Source organism: Trichoderma reesei (genome assembly GCF_000167675.1).
Source record: "Trichoderma reesei QM6a unplaced genomic scaffold TRIREscaffold_5, whole genome shotgun sequence".
Classification (NCBI taxonomy): domain Eukaryota; kingdom Fungi; phylum Ascomycota; class Sordariomycetes; order Hypocreales; family Hypocreaceae; genus Trichoderma; species Trichoderma reesei.
Genome location: NW_006711152.1, coordinates 787341 through 804497, shown reverse-complemented (window position 1 = coordinate 804497; position 17157 = coordinate 787341). Strand labels below are relative to the sequence as shown.

General features: G+C 50.5%; 7 protein-coding genes across 7 annotated transcripts; 2 read left to right on the top strand and 5 right to left on the bottom strand.

The window, feature by feature from the left end:
- Nucleotides 1-1072: 1072 nt before the first annotated feature.
- On the bottom strand, nt 1073-2283 carry TRIREDRAFT_58580 (uncharacterized protein; the record flags this gene model as incomplete). Its single annotated transcript, XM_006963631.1, has 3 exons — nt 1073-1828; nt 1895-2047; nt 2122-2283. 3 exons carry the CDS (start codon nt 2281-2283, stop codon nt 1073-1075), a joined length of 1071 nt encoding a protein of 356 aa, XP_006963693.1.
- A 958-nt stretch (nt 2284-3241) lies between these two features.
- On the bottom strand, nt 3242-4681 carry TRIREDRAFT_58560 (uncharacterized protein; the record flags this gene model as incomplete). The annotated part of the gene is made up of 2 exons (XM_006963630.1): nt 3242-4224; nt 4300-4681. 2 exons carry the CDS (start codon nt 4679-4681, stop codon nt 3242-3244), a joined length of 1365 nt encoding a protein of 454 aa, XP_006963692.1.
- Nucleotides 4682-6418: 1737 nt separating this feature from the next.
- TRIREDRAFT_58521 (uncharacterized protein) lies at nt 6419-7060 on the top strand (the record flags this gene model as incomplete). Its single annotated transcript, XM_006963813.1, has 1 exon — nt 6419-7060. The coding sequence occupies one exon, from the start codon at nt 6419-6421 to the stop codon at nt 7058-7060; it is 642 nt and encodes a 213-aa protein (XP_006963875.1).
- Nucleotides 7061-7377: 317 nt separating this feature from the next.
- TRIREDRAFT_58602 (uncharacterized protein) lies at nt 7378-7962 on the bottom strand (the record flags this gene model as incomplete). Its single annotated transcript, XM_006963629.1, has 1 exon — nt 7378-7962. One exon carries the CDS (start codon nt 7960-7962, stop codon nt 7378-7380), a length of 585 nt encoding a protein of 194 aa, XP_006963691.1.
- A 1984-nt stretch (nt 7963-9946) lies between these two features.
- On the bottom strand, nt 9947-11454 carry TRIREDRAFT_73039 (phosphotransferase; the record flags this gene model as incomplete). The annotated part of the gene is made up of 2 exons (XM_006963628.2): nt 9947-11048; nt 11105-11454. 2 exons carry the CDS (start codon nt 11452-11454, stop codon nt 9947-9949), a joined length of 1452 nt encoding a protein of 483 aa, XP_006963690.1.
- A 781-nt stretch (nt 11455-12235) lies between these two features.
- On the top strand, nt 12236-13787 carry TRIREDRAFT_76366 (uncharacterized protein; the record flags this gene model as incomplete). The annotated part of the gene is made up of 2 exons (XM_006963812.1): nt 12236-12677; nt 12765-13787. Exons 1-2 carry the CDS (start codon nt 12330-12332, stop codon nt 13785-13787), a joined length of 1371 nt encoding a protein of 456 aa, XP_006963874.1. The 5' UTR covers nt 12236-12329.
- Nucleotides 13788-14081: 294 nt separating this feature from the next.
- On the bottom strand, nt 14082-17016 carry TRIREDRAFT_105458 (uncharacterized protein; the record flags this gene model as incomplete). Its single annotated transcript, XM_006963627.1, has 6 exons — nt 14082-14995; nt 15052-15114; nt 15216-15925; nt 15985-16287; nt 16399-16666; nt 16972-17016. Coding segments are annotated over 6 exons (2303 nt in total), but the record flags the coding sequence as incomplete, so codon positions are not given.
- Between the last annotated feature and the right edge of the window lie 141 nt (nt 17017-17157).

Below are 17157 nucleotides of genomic sequence, written 5' to 3'. Positions count from 1 at the left end.
TTCAAGATGGCGGCATGTGCTAAAGCGGCCCATTTGAGTCACTGCAAGCTTCTTCCGTTGGCCGCCCTTATCTTATCGCGACGCTAAAGATTTCATCAACCTCCCATCATTAAGGTGAGCTTTTTTTCTCTCATAGGCAGCGGCTGGAGCCCCAAGGCTTCGGTACACCATCAGCTGCGTGTAGGGTTACCTATTTGAGTGCGTCCATTGCGAGGATTAATATGGGAACTGGGTAGCTAGTTTATAGCTGGATACTTATCAAGTTCTCTCCCTCTGCCCCGAGAGGGCTCAATGTGACTGAATCTCTGATCTGCATACTGCAGAAGTGTAAGCTGAAGTTGTCCAGTAGCAGCACCAATGGTTCGATTTAGATGATGCACATGGATCAATCCGAGATCTCGACATGCTTGGTATTTCCATTGGGTAGAGCAAACGATACGACAATGGTAACGAGCGACGGCTGCACCGCCTCTTTGCCGCTTCTTACAAGCAGGGACCGCAGCGTTCTCCATTCCCTCACGCCTGACTGGTACCTCCTTTTGAATGGTTACCAAATGCCTCATCTTGAGATGTTCTAGTCATCGTGATAGAGAAAAAATTGCACCCGCGGTAAGTCTCATAGTATAGCGTAGCTTGCTTGAAGCAATCGATGCTAAACACTCTGGATGAGGACTGCCTCAATCACGCCTATAGTCTGCGTAATTCTCATTCCCATTGCTGGCTTGATCTCTATCATACATATATAGGGTACGGGTGGTAGTAGATCGGTCAACGCAGGCCGTATAGAGCCTTGTTTGGTGAGCGTTTGCACTCTTCATTTGTGAGCTTCATGGAGTCAGGCAAGGGCATTTGATTGACCATGTCGCACATGGAGCGGCGGTGACATGGTTTGTTGGCTTGGGACATTGTCGCCTTGTAGCGTCGCCATGGTCACTTACCCTCGACTTACAGGCGATTCGATGCGACTATCCACCAGCTCAGAAGCATCATTCGTGACTTGGCATTCATTTTCCTTGATTCAAGAATTATCGATACAGCTTGAGAGGTAACTACATCAGAACGAAGCACAAAGTTAGGCGCGGATGGCCTGGACTTGCTGGAGGCCTGCCGCCGCTGCGGGCTTGTCCACATGCCCATTATACTTGACACTGTCTTCCTCCTTATCCAAGTTGTAGACAATGCTGTTCCTCCAGCGCTGGAACTCAAGGGCAGTAATGTCAGGATAAATGGCAGGCTCCTTGGCAGAGACAAACTTGGGCAGCGGACCAACAGACGTATCACGTCCAGCCTTGAATAGATACGCCATAGACATGCGAGACGGGATAATCAGTCCGCTCTTGCCTCTCATCGCCTCCGGGACAGCAACTTGGTGCACGCCTCCAGTGATTCTGCCGTTAGTCCAGCGAGTCAACGTGTCGCCCACGTTGAGAATCATCTCGGTCGTATCAGTTGGCGGCAGGGGGACAAACGCATTGGCGCGGCGGTCTTCAATCTCCAGCCCACCGGTGCTGTCCTGGAACAGCAAGGTGATGGGGCCAAAGTCCGTGTGGGGTGCAATACGGGTGGTGCGTCCCGTCTGCAGCTCATCGACGGCGATCTCGGGATAGTGTGTAAGTCGCATGTCGGTGGCACTGGGGGCGCACCGGGCGACGAGGGATCCATCGTCAATGTCCCAGGCGACCTCGAGGGCATGCATCAATGTGAGGCACACATCGTTGCACTGCTGGTAGAAGGCTTCCATAAAAGGCCGGAAGCCGGCCAGGCTGGAGTCAGTGGGCCACTTGTTGGGGAACTCCACGTCGTCAGAGGGGCCCTGGTCAAAATGCTCCTGATCATCATGATGGTAAGTACAACTGAGCCAAGGTTGAAGGGAAAAGCGTAAGTGAGGTCATACCTTTGAGTCCTTCATAATGCGGACTCTTTCTTCATGGTGCAGCTTCCCGACCTCCTCTACTCGCCAAGGAGTGTAGCCACGCATGGGCCTAGGCCCGGGCTCGTTTGGAATCGCGTTCTTGACCTCCAGGGGCTGGTTAAAGAACGAGTGTCCCTGGGAGTTTTGAAGAGCTTGGTTAGTACAATTCTAACGCTGCTAGTATCAGAACTCTGCAAGAAGTTGCTTACCCAGTGAAACAGTTCTCGAAGCTGGTCATTGCTGAAGGTATGGTTCTTCAACTTTGCGAACCCGGTCCTCTCAAAGCTGTCGAGCAGGTCAAGCGCAAACTGCTTGCGCTCCTCAGGGGTTCCTGAGATGAACTTGCTGAAGTCAAGAGTGGGAACTGCCATGGTAACAACTTGGGGTGCAGAGTCTCTTGTCAAGTATGTCTTGAATTAAAGTAGATTGACTATATGAAAGTTGTATGATTGCCTACCTATTAGGTGAAGCTGCTCGCCTTCACACTTTATAAAGGGACACCACTTCTCATTGGCGACGTCATAACAACATACATCAAACGATTATTGAATCCATTCAAGGCAATTGTGAGTTTAGCAGTGATGTGTGCTCATTGCGTCATGAAAGGACGCATCCTTGGAGGCCTATGCCTGATTACTATGAGATATCACAAGCGGCCTTGATGCAACACGGCTCTCAAGATTGACAGAGCCGAGGTGACATAGCCATACAGACGTCGTATGATCCTCGTATCCAAGATCTAGACTCAGGATTAGGGACTGATGATCTCTTGGTGATTGAACATACTTGGCACGCAGTCGTATACTTTGTGAGCGGAGGAGTGCATCGCTCGATCTCTTGCAGATACCCGGGGCTGGAGCTGGTTATATTGCAAGGATGCCAATACATGAATGCTACCCTCCGGATAATCTACAACCTGTCCGCCTAGATTCTCACCACCAGAGATCTTTGCCAATCTCAGAACATCGCGTAAGATAATGTCTGCTCCGCCCTGCCCTTGGCAGTTTCCATGTAACGCTCCGCGCGGCCCATAGAGCAAAGTTGCAGTCAACTTACTAAGATATGTGTGAACTAGATGGAAGGATCTTGAGAAATACAGACAGTCATGATGTGACAATGTGGCATTTGGGTTACATGGCATGTGAATGTCAGATTATAATGCTCTTGACAGGCCTTGATATGCCATATCAAGTATACGCCGACGTTGCGGGTGTATCACGAAATATCGGATCTGCAAGAGAATGGCCTAGCCACCAACCCAACAGGATGCATTCTCCCATATCGTATCTACAACTTCTATAGCTGTTGAATATCTGGCAGGTCAATGAATTACCACTTGATCCGCCATGACCAGCCCATGAGCTTGACTCTGACCCACACGAAGCAAAGGAGGGCGGCAACATAACTGAGCCCGGTAAACAAGGCAGCCCCCCAGTACTTCTCTTTCCCGCTGGTACCCGTCACGCTCAGCAAGCCGCCGGCGATAGGCAGGCTTGCCAGGACGCCGAATGCAACCACCGTGAAGCAGCTTGCGTAGTATCGCCCGTACTCTTCCGTGTCACAAAGTTGGCCGAGGCAGATAGGCGTCAAGCTGACGTTGGAACCGCTCTGGAAACCGAAAAGAACGACAAAGGCCACTAAGAGCCCGTCACTGTTCAGTCCCGGTACCAGTATATCCGTCATCCACAGACATAAGACGGATATTGTACAAAGTACAAGGGAGCCGATCATGGTGTTGTATCTGCCGAATCGATCGGCCAGTTCGCCGGCCACGCAGCGGCCTACACAGGATGCCGCATTCAGAATAGCGAGCAACTGATATGCAAACGCGGCCGAGCCGGTGAGGGATTCCTCCGAGGAGAATCCTTGGCGATCAATGTAGTAGCTTGGCGTGTAGGTGATGGGGATGAAGTACGCGAGGTCGGTCAACAGCACCCCGGCAGTGGTGGCCCCCATGGCTCCCGTCCCGTCAAGGAAGATTCGATAATCGGGGAGCGTATCCCGCCATGTCGTGGCGCTGCCCTTGCGCGGGGGAATGCGGCTCCGACAAAAGGCAATGCTGACGGCGCAGAGGACCAGCAACACGAACCCCAGGATTCGGATCGTCCAGGCCCATCCGACTTGAGGCAGCAGGGCTTGCATCATGAGGGGGAACAGCACGCCGCCGAACCCACCGCCGATGAATGCGATGCCGCTGGCGAGGCCGCGGCGTTTCATGAACCAGTGGGCGACACATCCCATAGACGGCGTCAGCAGGAGGGACGATCCAATGCCAGTCAGGATAGAGAAGGATAGGAGAATCTGGTAGTACTCTGCGATGCCACATGGCAATGATCGTCAGCCCAATGCCCACCGGCAAACATCATTGACGGATTCCGGAAGCCTACCCGTGCATAGGCTGAGTGTGAAGATTCCAACTAGCGTGCAGACTGTGCCGGCTGTGATGAGGGCTCGCGGGCCAATGGCATCGAAAGTAGGCCCAACTTGCACTCCGAAGATCCAGTTCACAAAGGCGTAGGTGGAAAACAGCCAGCCGAGGGTGGAGGCAGAGTATTGCGGAAGAATGACCTGAGAGATGACGACCTCAAAGACCCCAGACGTGTTGTAAATGCCCAATGAAGCAGTCAAGCCGCACCATGCGCCGAAGACGACGAGCCAGGCATCGCGTCCGCCCTCGGGGTATGTATGAGGGCTGTGTGTGGCATCTGCATCTGCATCTTCCACCTCTGGTTGGGCTTCAGTCTTGCTGCTGCTAGCCGCCTCTTTCATTCGGGAGTTGTTAGCCAGATACCTAGCCGATGAGTTATCTGAGCCGCGAGGGCACCTGACTTACCTGGTGTTTGTGACGCGTCTTTGCTCTCACTCATTGCCCTGTCCAACAGCAACTCTGGCTCACGCGACGGGTCCTGCCGGATCATTGTTTGATGAGACAATGGTCGAATTTCCTAGGGTCCTGTTTCAGTCGGACTGCCTAAGACACGGCCAGAAGTTGAGGATAAGGACAAGGTAATGCCGCTGTGAGCGGCAGCGGAAGAAGGAATGCGGATGCATAGCAGGTTGAAAGGAGGATCGGCGCAAAGGCGCGAGAAATCTGCATATTGACGAGCCGTGAATGACGCAATGAAACATTGGCAGCGGTTAACAGGTGACAGCCAACAGCCAAGACGTGCAGCCGTGTAATACAACAAGTTTGACATGTAGAAAGTCGCGACTAACCGCAGACAAAAAGCGACAAGGCTGCCAGCTCCACAAGAAATCAGGAGGATGCGCATAAGCCGCATATTGGAACTCAATCAAGATACTAGCGCCGCGGCTTAATGGCGCGGGACGGGAGAGAGTGGCTATACAGCGGGTATGAAAGCTAGATCGATGCAAAGGAGCCTTTTGGGACGTCGTATTATGACGAAATGTCGAGTAGCCGACGCAGTTCGGGGACGGGAAGAGGAGCGCATTTGTAAATTCTCAATGGTAGTATCCGTGCTTATATGCATATGATGCACGGATAAGCAGGGGATATGGAGGAGGAGATCGAGATCGAGTAATGATGGGCACAATGGCATGAACATTACGCCGGTCTCATCGTAATCAAAGAAGTACAGTAACCGTAAGTAGATACTCCGAAGAGATAGGATGGTACATACTTGCGAGATGATCAACCGGTAGGATGGCCTTGGAGCTCGTGGGGGTAGTTCATCCAGATGCTTGCTCCTTCTTGAGTACCCGAGTATTTCCGTTTCGAGGTGCCTGTCCGTGATCCCTGAGAATAGGACTTGGAAGATGTAGAAATAAGGTATTTAGGCAAATGGGAGACAGAGAAAACTAACTGTTTAGAGGATAGCGATGGCTACTAGCTGCTCCATACTTGATAAGCCATGGAGGAGGTGTGTTCCCAAAGGGAGAGCATCTGCAACTTCATGGGAAGAAGCTTGATACACACTGGAGTAGGCTATCATACAAGGAAAGAAGACCTAGATCTAAATCTTGGATTGGAAGAAAACAAGGAAACAGGACCTGGATAGAAGAAAATACCCCAGATTAATAATAGCTAATACTAAAATAAACAATGCGTGGGATAATACGGTTTTGATGCCGGTATTGGAGAGCCACGCATGTGATCGTACTAGCAATTGGGATATTCTTCACAAGTCGTGCCCTTTCACATTAGTCCACGCCCATCTTCACCCAGTTCAGTCCAAAACCAAGAAGCCCAGGATGCTGATGCTGTAGCTTATACGGGTGTAGCCTACGGACTCAACTGTTGATGCCGTGATCAATGCCGCTGCACCAGTGCATCGAGGCCTGTTTGGTCTTTGGACGAACGAGCTCTATAAGAACCCTCCTGTGTTCCATGATCAGGACAAAGTAAGAATAGAGAACATCAGCAAGTCTTACAACATACATCAAGCATCTCTCTTGCTAAACTTCAATCTTGACTCAAAAGTCCGCCTTTCCATCTCTCAACTTTCTCCTACATTCAACATAACCCCAAGGACCATCTTCAAGATGATGACCGAAGTCCAAACACCGCAAATGTATCTTGCTCAAGCTCGCGCTTGTGGCAGCGTGCAGGATTGCATGAGCCTCTATGACAAATGGGCTGCTACCTACAACGATGAAGTTGGCGACAAAGCTCAAGAGTATGTCGCTCCTGAGATCGTTGCCCAGGTGGCTCTCCGGTCCTCCCAGGATTTAGCCCATTACTCCATCTTGGACGCCGGCTGTGGCACCGGCCTGGTAGGCCAGGCTCTTGCCCAGGCTGGTGCAAAGGCCATTGACGGGCTCGACCTGTCTCCTGCCATGCTCAAGATTGCAAGGGAGACGGGAGTTTACCGAAACCTATTTCAAGCAGACTTGACTCAGCGTGTGCAACAGCCAGAGGGCGTCTATGACCTTGTCACCTGCGTTGGGACCTTTACCAATGGCCACGTTGGCCCGGATCCCGCTCTCAGGGAGTTTGTTCGTCTGGCTAAGAAGGGAGGAAATGTTATTGCCACGGTTCTCCAGGAGTTCTGGGAAACGGCCAGATTTGACGCGGAAGTTAAGAAGTTGGTAGCGGAGAAGGTGGTTGAGATTGTTGCACAAGATGTCATTGATTATGTCAAGGGTCACGGTGACAAAGCAGTTGTGGTTATTCTACGAAAGTTATAAACCGGGGAGAGGAAACCGGGATTTGGCCTGACAATTGTGTGGAGCAAGGAAGAAGAACAGGGCTACAGACGGTTGACTACGGTTGCATGTGAGGAGATAGCGAAATCATACAGAGAAATGAATTCTCCATTCACACCCAACGGCTTTCTGCATCTTACTATACTAGTAGCTTTGTAATGTCCCCTCCTATGATTCCTCTTTCTGCTGTAGCGATATGAAGCTGAATAATTTGATTTTCTGCATTGTCCACTCCAGTGTCCATATCTGCCGGTTATTCTGGCTCGAATCTCAGTTTGTACGGCCACGCTGGTGGAATCTTATACCTTCGACCAAGTCATCCCCAGTCTCTGAAAGAATGAGAAAAGAGAACCCTTCGGGATGTATCCGGCGTAGGTGGATTCCCACCAAGAAGCAAAGGACCCTAACGTAGAAAGAACTATTAGCGATTTGGGTATCGAATTGAGACATCGATCATGAGGCTCACCGGCAGTTGGTCCCAGTTCAGCAAAGCCCAAGAGCTCCAGCACCACGGGCATCAGCCTGACTAGCACACCAAACGCGAATAGAGACAATAGCACAGTAGCTGCAATCTCAAGGGGATGCTCCTTGACATATTCGAATAGGTCGGAGAACGTGATTTCGGCCACCTCGCAAGCTTGATCATAGGCCTCAGCCATGGCCGGGCCCATCTTGTCGCGTCCGTTTCTGAGAACACCCTCCAGCTTCTTCAGAACTTTTTGAGCAAGCCATTCGGACCATCCCGTGACGGAAACGGCATCGTCGATTTGAGCAGAGAGACCACTGCCGGACTTTTCGGCGCAAAGGAGGATGTCAATGATCCTTTGGGCAGTTTCTTCCTCGGATTGGTGGACTGAAGTAGATTGAAGTCGTGGCTTTTCCATGATGACGCCGTTCGTGCGCTGGATGGAGGGGGGTGGCGCAAAATCGCCATCGCAGAGACAGCAAAAGAAGTCCATCTTGGCTTAATCGTCTTGAGATTGTAGATGCGTGTGGGTGATGCAGAAATGAAGCGTTTTGGCGGAGGGAAGATTGCTGGAGGGGATTGAAGTTTGAAGTGGTGAGGTTCAAGTTGGGCAGCTACCGTCTTTGTCCCCAAAAGTTGACGTAGGCTGTGTATGTGCGCACGTGTTTGTACTACACCATATTTGCTCTATCAATGGTACTTTGGACCAACAGCAGATGTTGATTGGTATTGAGTGTCAAGTGAATCATGCAGGCCGCAGTGATAGGCCGTCGGTGGCTGTACGTCGGCCTGTTTTGAGGCCCAAGGGAGGAGGCTATGCAGGAGATCGAAGACAACGCCAGATATGGGAGTACAAGGAGCTCTCGCACAATCACCTAGGTACACTATGCCTTAATAGTTGCTAGAGTAAGAATATTTCGCTGAGCACGACGTTATACTACTTTGTATTTTCCAAAGGCTAGAGTAATTCAATCCAGGAGGTGAGTTGGTCTGTTGAGTGATTAAGTCACATGTCATAAGCTTGCATATCTTCTGGTTTGTGAGCATCAACTATCAGCCATAGACGAAGGTCTCTGCTACTGGAAGCAAGCAACCTGCCGCTGGACACACCGCTATGCTGCATGAAAGGTTCGCTAGAGGACCGGTTATTCTCTTGTAGACGGTCGCGTGTCCTCAGTTACTGCTGCTTTTGAACTGCTTTTGGTCAGTATACCTTACCTTTCTTTGAGAACAACAGTCACCCCACCCGCCTGTGAAGAAGAGCGGATGAGGGCGTTCACGGATCCTTCATTCGCTTCTAGAGGCGCTTTTGACTAGGCTATTGAATATCCATGAAATGATGAATCCGGTCAGTGAGTAGATCTGCCAAAAACTGTTGTCTTTACTCTCAATGCGCAAGATGAATGCTATATGTGCAGAATGTGTCGAACGGCAGACCCGCCATCGATGATCATGGGGCCATGCATCCTACAATGTTCCATAACTCTGAGGCGACGACTATAGTTCTCTTCTACAGAAAATGTAGTCAAAGGTTCTTCTCAGTACTTCCTTCATCATAGATATGTTGGTCGGCAAATTGGGTCAATGACTGAATCTCGATCAGGCCAAGACGATTGTCTACCGCCATGTCGTGCATGTTTAATTGCTACAATTACACGCAGCCTCGCATTCCCTGCCGTTGTTTTTAAGTTTTGAGGTTGTGGAACTTTCTGTGAAGGCATTCGAGCCGATGGAGTCTGGGAATGGTGATTCTCATTGTGACGGAACAGCCCTTCAATTCAAATAGGCGTCGAGATCTGTTCACGCAGCGTAGGCACGGTTAGCTGCCCCGACGAGGAACATGAGAGACAGACTATATGGCTTATAAAGCTCCATCTCTATACCGCCATGTTTTCCAATTGCGAGATCTCTCTTCTTGTATCGATCGGTCCAAACCTGAAGCAAAGAGAGGCTCATAGGGAACCTGACGCCGCAGTTCGGTCGCTGTTGTCTAGTTCTTCTTCTTCATATCTTATGAAATATCGCACGTCTCCTTTTCTCTCAACAATGTCCTCCTCCAGAGACAATGTCCTAGATCTCCAGATGATACAGAGAAGACTCAGCGAGTCCATGCAAATCATTCAGAACAAGGAGGCGGAAGTGCAGGGAATATTGAATATGATGGATAGTCTTCCCAGCATTGGCCAGCATCTGATGATGCGCAGCGCATCAAGTTCCAAAATAAAAAGAGATAAAGCCGACATATTACCCGGTGATGGATACCGGGAGGAACTCGAGAGGCAGGTCGCTCAGAAACGGCAAGAGATCGGACTATTATGGGCCAAGATACACGAGCTACAATCTAGGGAGAGGGAACTGAAGAGTAGAAGAGTATAAGGATGTAACTCGCGTTCATTGTATTGTCATTTCAAGGAGTTCAGCAATGCTTCAGCTTTAGTCAACCACTCTTGATCCAGTTGAGATTGATTGTCAGGAACAAATAAACCTTGATCTTTCAGATATTGCGTATAATTTTCCGACTGCTCGACCCGACGACTGACCTCGGGCGCAAGACTTCTTCCTTCTCCGTCGCTTGTGAAGAACTGGTCAACGACATCTTTCCTGACGGCCCTCAAGGTGCGAGGGAAAAGGAAACGGTTGTAGACGCTGATGAGACAAGAAGGCTGACGTAGAATCTGTGACACTGGGAATAGCTGCTCAGATTGATGTTTCCAAGTCTCCATCAGTTGGGCACAGTTTCTAGACGTGGCACTCTTTGTCGCAAGGGTTTGCAGGAATTCGGAGCGTATCTCGGTAAGAGTTATAGGAGCGCGAGCCGGATATGCAATTACGACATCAAGGTCGTGACCACTGATCCATGGTGGGGGAGTGAACAACTGACGCGGAATTGTGCCTGAAAACTCCCAATCAATTATGCCACTGATATGGAAATCTTCTGTAACAATAACGTTGCTACATCTCATATCCTGGTGGGCCAGAACAAAGGGCATCTCGGATTTCGAGGTATCAAACAAGGTGGGAGCTTGCTTTGCCAGGCTTTCAATCGCAAACAACTCCATCTTTGCCTGATTGCTGTCCAGTTCCTCCGTTGGTAGGCGGAATGTCTCCGATAGTATATGAAGCTGATAGGTCATGTAGTCACTATAGGAGGAGAAGGTTGACGGGTTTCTCTGGGGTTGGACAACCCGATGGAGCTCATTGGCAGCCATACACTGAATGGGACCGATAATGGGTTCCGCGTCGTTGCCTGGGTTAGGCATCAGCGAGCCAGCGACAGGAAATTCTAACCCATATAACTGGCTTAAAATATCAAAAAGGTCATTGTAAAAGTGTTTCCGTTGATCGGCCGTAGCGTCGGCGAAAGTCCTCATACCAAGCGACTGACCAGGGATGTAGTCGCATATGAGGAACGCCACTGGCTTGGATTCTCCCTGAATTAGGTCGGCATCGTTACCATATGCATGAACTGCTGGTATGGGAATCGTCGTCTTCTTTTTGATGTATCTTTAAGTAATATTCTCAGTTCCAGAACTTGCAAGCAGCATATTGGGAAGACATACCTCATGGTGGCAGCTTCGCTCTGCACCTTGGCCCAGGGGTCGACAACAACTGGCTCCAGAGGAACCCTCACCACCCATTTGGCATTTTCCTCGCCAAATTGGACGAAGAAACAGACATTAAAGCTGCCGCGACTGCTTCCAACAATGCTGCAAGGCTTTTGGCCGTTGTACTTGGAGGCCAGACGACAGACAGCGCTGTCGACAATGGAGTCAATGAACTCGACGATCCTCTCTTCGAGCTGCTCCCCAGTTGGGGGATATCTGTCCATTATAACGTCGGAGGCTCGGTCACTGGTGGCATCGTGTGAGCCCGAGGTAATGAGCTCAACGTCATTCGAACAGAGCGACATTCTGGCGGTTCATGATGGATCAATCTCAACCAGCACAACATTGTCAACGCGTCTCGAGGCATTCATCTCAGGGGACACAGATTATATAAGCAATGAGGGGTTCTACCAACACGAAGTTCTCTGTGCACCTTCATCTCCTGGAGGCAGCTTCGTGTTGGTGATGCATAGCGGTTGGCACCGAGAGTCCGTCGATGTAATTACCGGTGGACAATGGTGGCCTTGGAGAGAGACTATATCCAGCCAGGAATCTTCATTTTCTTTCTGCTTTCTAGCAGTGGCTTCCTACTCCCGACTAGGTAAGCAAGCTACAGCTACAGCGTGAACATGGAAGTTTCAATCTCAATCCCTTTCGTTCAAATCGTTTTTGAAATGGAGAGAAGACTCAGGTCCGTCTTCAGCGGACAATCGTATTGCTTGACAGCAAGCTTACATCCGTAACAACAACGGAACAAACGGACAAAAGTAAACATACAGATACCCTAGCCTGGTGCTGACATTGACAATGCCATATGTGAGCGATCACTTTTCTGGGGCTACTCTCCTCCACTCGTCGCCCGAGATCTATGAGCCGGTTCGACAACGACCAATCAGTCTGATGATGCTTGGTTACAACGGCTCTTTCTACGTCACCCCCCCATCACGAATGACGCCACGAGATCGTGGCTAAAATTTCATCCTCAATATATATATAGAGAGAGGTATCTAGATCTTCAACACTGTCTATTTTATACTTTGGAGGCTATACTTTGAGATAAAGTAGCAGGACGCAACTCTTCGTTTGGCCTGAAACCCCAACCGATCCCGTCGGCCTCTGTCAGAATTTTAAGTCGCAATACACATCACGATCAAAGTCTTTCATCACATACGTCTGCAATATGGCCGCCTATCTCACCCAGCGTATCTCTCATCCTCATCACGGCATCACCGTTTCTCGAGCCGTAACCCCTCTCCCGGAGAAGAGGGCCAAGTGCTCTGAGCCAATCTACAATGTCGCAGCCGAAAACGCGACGTTTTTCACTCCGGAGCAGATCCCCATTCCGGGCACCGCGACTGAGCCTCAGAGATCCGGCAAGCCGGTCCCGAAGCTCTTCACTCCTTTGAAGATCCGCGGCATACAGATGGCGAATCGCATCTGGGTGAGCCCAATGTGCCAATACAGCGCGCACGAAGGGTTTCACACGCCATGGCACATTACGCACTATGGCGGCATGGCCCAGAGAGGTGTAAGCCAACTGTCGATTCCAGCGACTGCATCCATCTGGTTATGGATTGTGATGAAAAGTGAAAGCTGAAGTGCGTGTTATCAATAGCCCGGCCTTATGATGATTGAAGCAACCGCCGTACAGGCCAATGGCCGCATCACCCCAGAGGACTCAGGCATATGGCTCGACGCCCACGTCGAGACTCTCAAGAAACACGTTGATTTCGCCCACAGCCAGAACGGCCTCATCGGCATCCAACTCGGCCATGCCGGCCGCAAAGCCTCCACCGTCGCCCCATGGCTTAGTTCCGGCGCAACCGCAATCGAAGAAGTCGGCGGATGGCCAGACGATGTCATTGGACCCGGCAATGAGCCTTTCAACGAGCACTATCCAAAGCCGCGTGCCATGACTATTGTTGACATTGAGCGGTTTAAGCACGATTTCCACGCCGCTGTTCTTCGTGCTCTCCGTTGTGGATTCGATGTCATTGAGCTGCACTTTGCGCACGGATATCTCGTTTCCAGCTTTTTGTCGCCGGCTGTGAACAAAAGAACGGACAAGTACGGCGGAAGCTTCGAAAACCGTGCTCGTCTGGCCCTTGAATTGGTTGATGAGACACGACGTATCATGCCCAAGCAGATGCCCCTGTTTGTGCGTATCAGTGCAACAGACTGGCTCGACACGAACCCGGACTGGAACGGAGGGCCAAGCTGGAATGTAGACGAGAGCATCAAGCTTGCCCAGCTTCTTGCTCAGCGCGGCGTTGACGTGCTGGATGTATCGAGCGGCGGAAACCACCCCCAGCAGAAAGTGGTTGGCGGGCCAGGATACCAGGCGCCGTTTGCGAAGAAGATCAAGGCCGCGGTGGGAGACTCGATGCTAGTCAGCTCTGTCGGAAGCATCAAGACCGGCCAGGTTGCGCAGAAGCTCATAGAGGGCAGTGATGAAGCTGATGATACGCCACTGGATCTGATCGCTGCAGGCCGCATGTTCCAGAAGAATCCGGGCTTAGTCTGGGCGTGGGCAGACGACTTGGACGTGTCTATTAATATTGCGCATCAAATTGGATGGGGGTTCGGAGGGAGATCGAAGAAGGCGCCAGTCGATCACACGAAATTGAATGTGCCATAGTCTATGGCAAGTTCTCAGAAGTCTTGCTTGCAGAAGTTCATGAGAATAGGATATAAAATCTCTCTGCTGCAATTTACCATGTCTCTGCCTATCTTTCCTTCGCTATAGAGCCTGCTTAACCATTTTCCGACGACTGAACAGACCGAGCCGAAAGCCTAATTGCTTCTTCTTCCTGTAGTCTTCATCTGCCTTGAAGGCGTTGGATTCGCCATCGGTATGGAAAGTCAATCCCTTACACCCCTCCAAAAACAAGGCAGTATATCTTCAACGGGACAGGGCGCAAATCAGACATACCATGAGTCCATACTCAACGCCGGGCCTTGATATTGCCTGCACCTCTCGCAGACCAAATGGCCACTATCCCTAGGTCTCCAGACTTCAACGGGTCGTCCACATCCACAACACGGCTCCTCCTCTTGCATTGGGTGTGAATTGCGGTTGACGAAGCTTGTCTGGCAGAATCGAGACTCGCTTTGGAGGCTTTGCCGTGATTGTTGTTCTGACTCATTCACACCGATGTTGTCTTCCTTCAAGAAATCCGGTCCCTGTGCTGCTTCCAGGTCCTCAAGCCCCTTATCTATGGAGGCATAGGATTCGGAACCACTGGAGGAGTCAGATCCTGTACTGTCAGCAAAGTACGGACTGTGTTGGAAATAGCTTGACGAATGAACCCTCCTCTCCAGGGGAGGCTTCTCAGAAGTAGTTTCCGCATAGAGACTGTTCTTGGCGAGCCATTCAGAAACCTTTTCAGAGCTCTGGCATATCCTCTGCTCGCTTTCCTGGCCACAATCATCGTTCCATGGCAATGATCGGAGTGAAAAGGCGTGCAGTTCTTTAGCAATATGATCAAATAGCCCCGTCTTATCCACCTCTGTTTCCTGGCCATGACCTTTAGGCCTGTTGCAAAGAGGGCAAGAAGTGATGTCGAGAGGCGTATATCGTTTGCACACAGCTTCTAATAGTGATATTTGACCGGTTCGCATGAACGAAGTGTGATGCACTTCTATATGCCGACGAAACTGCTCTTTGTTGCGGAATTGTTCAGCACCCTCACAAGCGAAGCAGATCCAATATTCATAGCCTTGATGCCTGTCGAGAAGATGCCGATGCCAATCTGATTTCGTAGCGTAGAGAACGTTGGGAGTAGTGCAACCACGAAGGATACACGTATACGGGCTGAGATCATTGCTAATGTGCTTTCTCTCGGCCTTTAGTATGTCATGCGGATGCCATCTTCAGCCATCTTCATGTTAACAGTACTTACTTCCACTTTCTCTCCTCCAAATATTCCATAGGAAGCGTCTGACAGCAACACGGACACGTAAAACTGCACATGCCGCTTACGATCTTGGGAGGCTGGGGATATTTGAGGCTAATAGTGGTTGATGAAAGAAGAGTTGAAGCAGAAGCCGAAGATGGCGAAGTGACCCGTGGTATATCGAGAGAGTCGCTGATGGCAGTCGCCCTAGTTCCTGTCACTATCGTGGGATTCGTTGGTTCTTGCACCTGTTCAATCTCTGTAGATGGAACTGCTGCTTGACTTTGGCTTTCGGACCCGTCGGGGGCAGGCTTTGCCATCACTCCAGGATTCGCTTTTTGTGGGCGCCGTGCGTCGTCTTCCTGAGATATTCTCCCTGACAGGGAGTCAGAGTGCCGTTGGGCATACAGGAAGCGATTGCGTCGCTTCAGATTGCATTGTATGATGCGCTCTTGTATTTCACCCAGATTCGAAGGGTCAAATGTTCCGTTGACTGAATGGAGGTCGGAACGCTGCTCGATATTGTTCAGTAGCATCATCGTTGTGAGATGTGCCTGTAGATCTTTGTGCTCTTCCGGTTTGAATTGCTGGTCCGCTCTCTGAAGCCGTGAGCCTTTGCCTGACTTCCGTACCACAACAGCGATATTGGCAAGTTGTTTTAGCAACATTCCGACATCTTGCATATTGCTCTCCAGAAGACTGTTGGTTGACAATGGCTGCTCGGCAGCGACGGGAAGAAAGTCATCAGAGTCTGAATCGTCTTCGTCTGACCAAGGAGAGTACGGTCGGGGTGGAATGCCATCGCTGGAGCTTTCAGACAGCTCTTCTTGCTCTTCTTCAATTTGCGCGGCGACACCGGCAGCTCCGGATTCAGAAGTCGCTGTTTGTATTAGAGACGATCGTCAACCACCACTTCGAAGGGTTTGTATCAAATCATACCTAGCCTTCTGCACTTTTCCACAGTGAGAGCAAGTAAGCCTAGCAGATTGGCAATGATATCTCGAATCTCGGGCTTCGAGCCCAGTCTCGTATCGAGAGACACCCGTGACGACGCCAATGCCCCGAGGCCCGCGATCCAGAGATTGAGGTCTGCTAAGCGATTCTCAGCCCACGCATCAATCATCAACTGCTCAACCGCAAGGCAAGCCCTCAAGGTCTCCAGGCACTGCTTAGTAGCCTCTTGGATACTCATATTGTGCGATACCTGATGGTGATGGGCGGATTTCAAGGAGGCTCTGCTGTCTTTGTAAGTGAGTGGAAAAGGACAAGAAGACAAACACGCACGAGGCAAACACTGACAAGACAGACAGACACAAGACAAACACCCAGAATACAAACACTCAGACGACAAACAGTCTGTTTCCTGCTCGGGCGAGCGGGGTGTATGTGTTACGCAAGCCTGCTGTAGTCTGCCTTGTGTCTCATTGCTCTTCTTCTGCCCCAATCTAATGACAAACAGGATGCGCGGGATTCCGAGTACTGCGCCCTGTGATACCATTTCCTTTTGAGTAGCACAATATTGGCCACCTGCAGAGGCCTCATGCTGAAGCGAGAGTACTCCGCAGATGGCGGTCTGTGTGAGGCGTAGCCACCATCTCCGTCGTTTTGATGAGCCGACATACTATTACATGCGCATCACAAAGTAATAGCTTTGGTACCTAGATAAACAGCGTGTGTCGCGAGGTTCACTTTGTAGGCTGCTTTGCCAAATGGACTCGGGACGATGAGATATGTTGAGGCGTATGTACCTCAAGGCTATGTTACACTCTCGGAAGCTTGTCTGGTTCCCTCTTACCTAAGGTATATGTAGTCTTCGTCTGGGTCTAAACCGCTAGACTTTGTCACATCCAGATCGGCTCAGTGACCGAGGACCAGCTTCTCTCATTGAGACACTGCTACAGAGTACGTGGACTTGTACCTACATACCACCAATCGCTGGGTTGCTCCCGTGAGTAGTCCGTAGTTTACCATGCTGGACTCGTGCTATTGGGCTCTGTATAGCCAACCAATGAGCCAGCTTGGAAAGGAGGAAAGGTAAGACGAGAAGTGAAAACAAAGCGAAGGATAAGTTTGCGACTTCAAGCTGACTTGTGACCTCTATATATAGGTAGG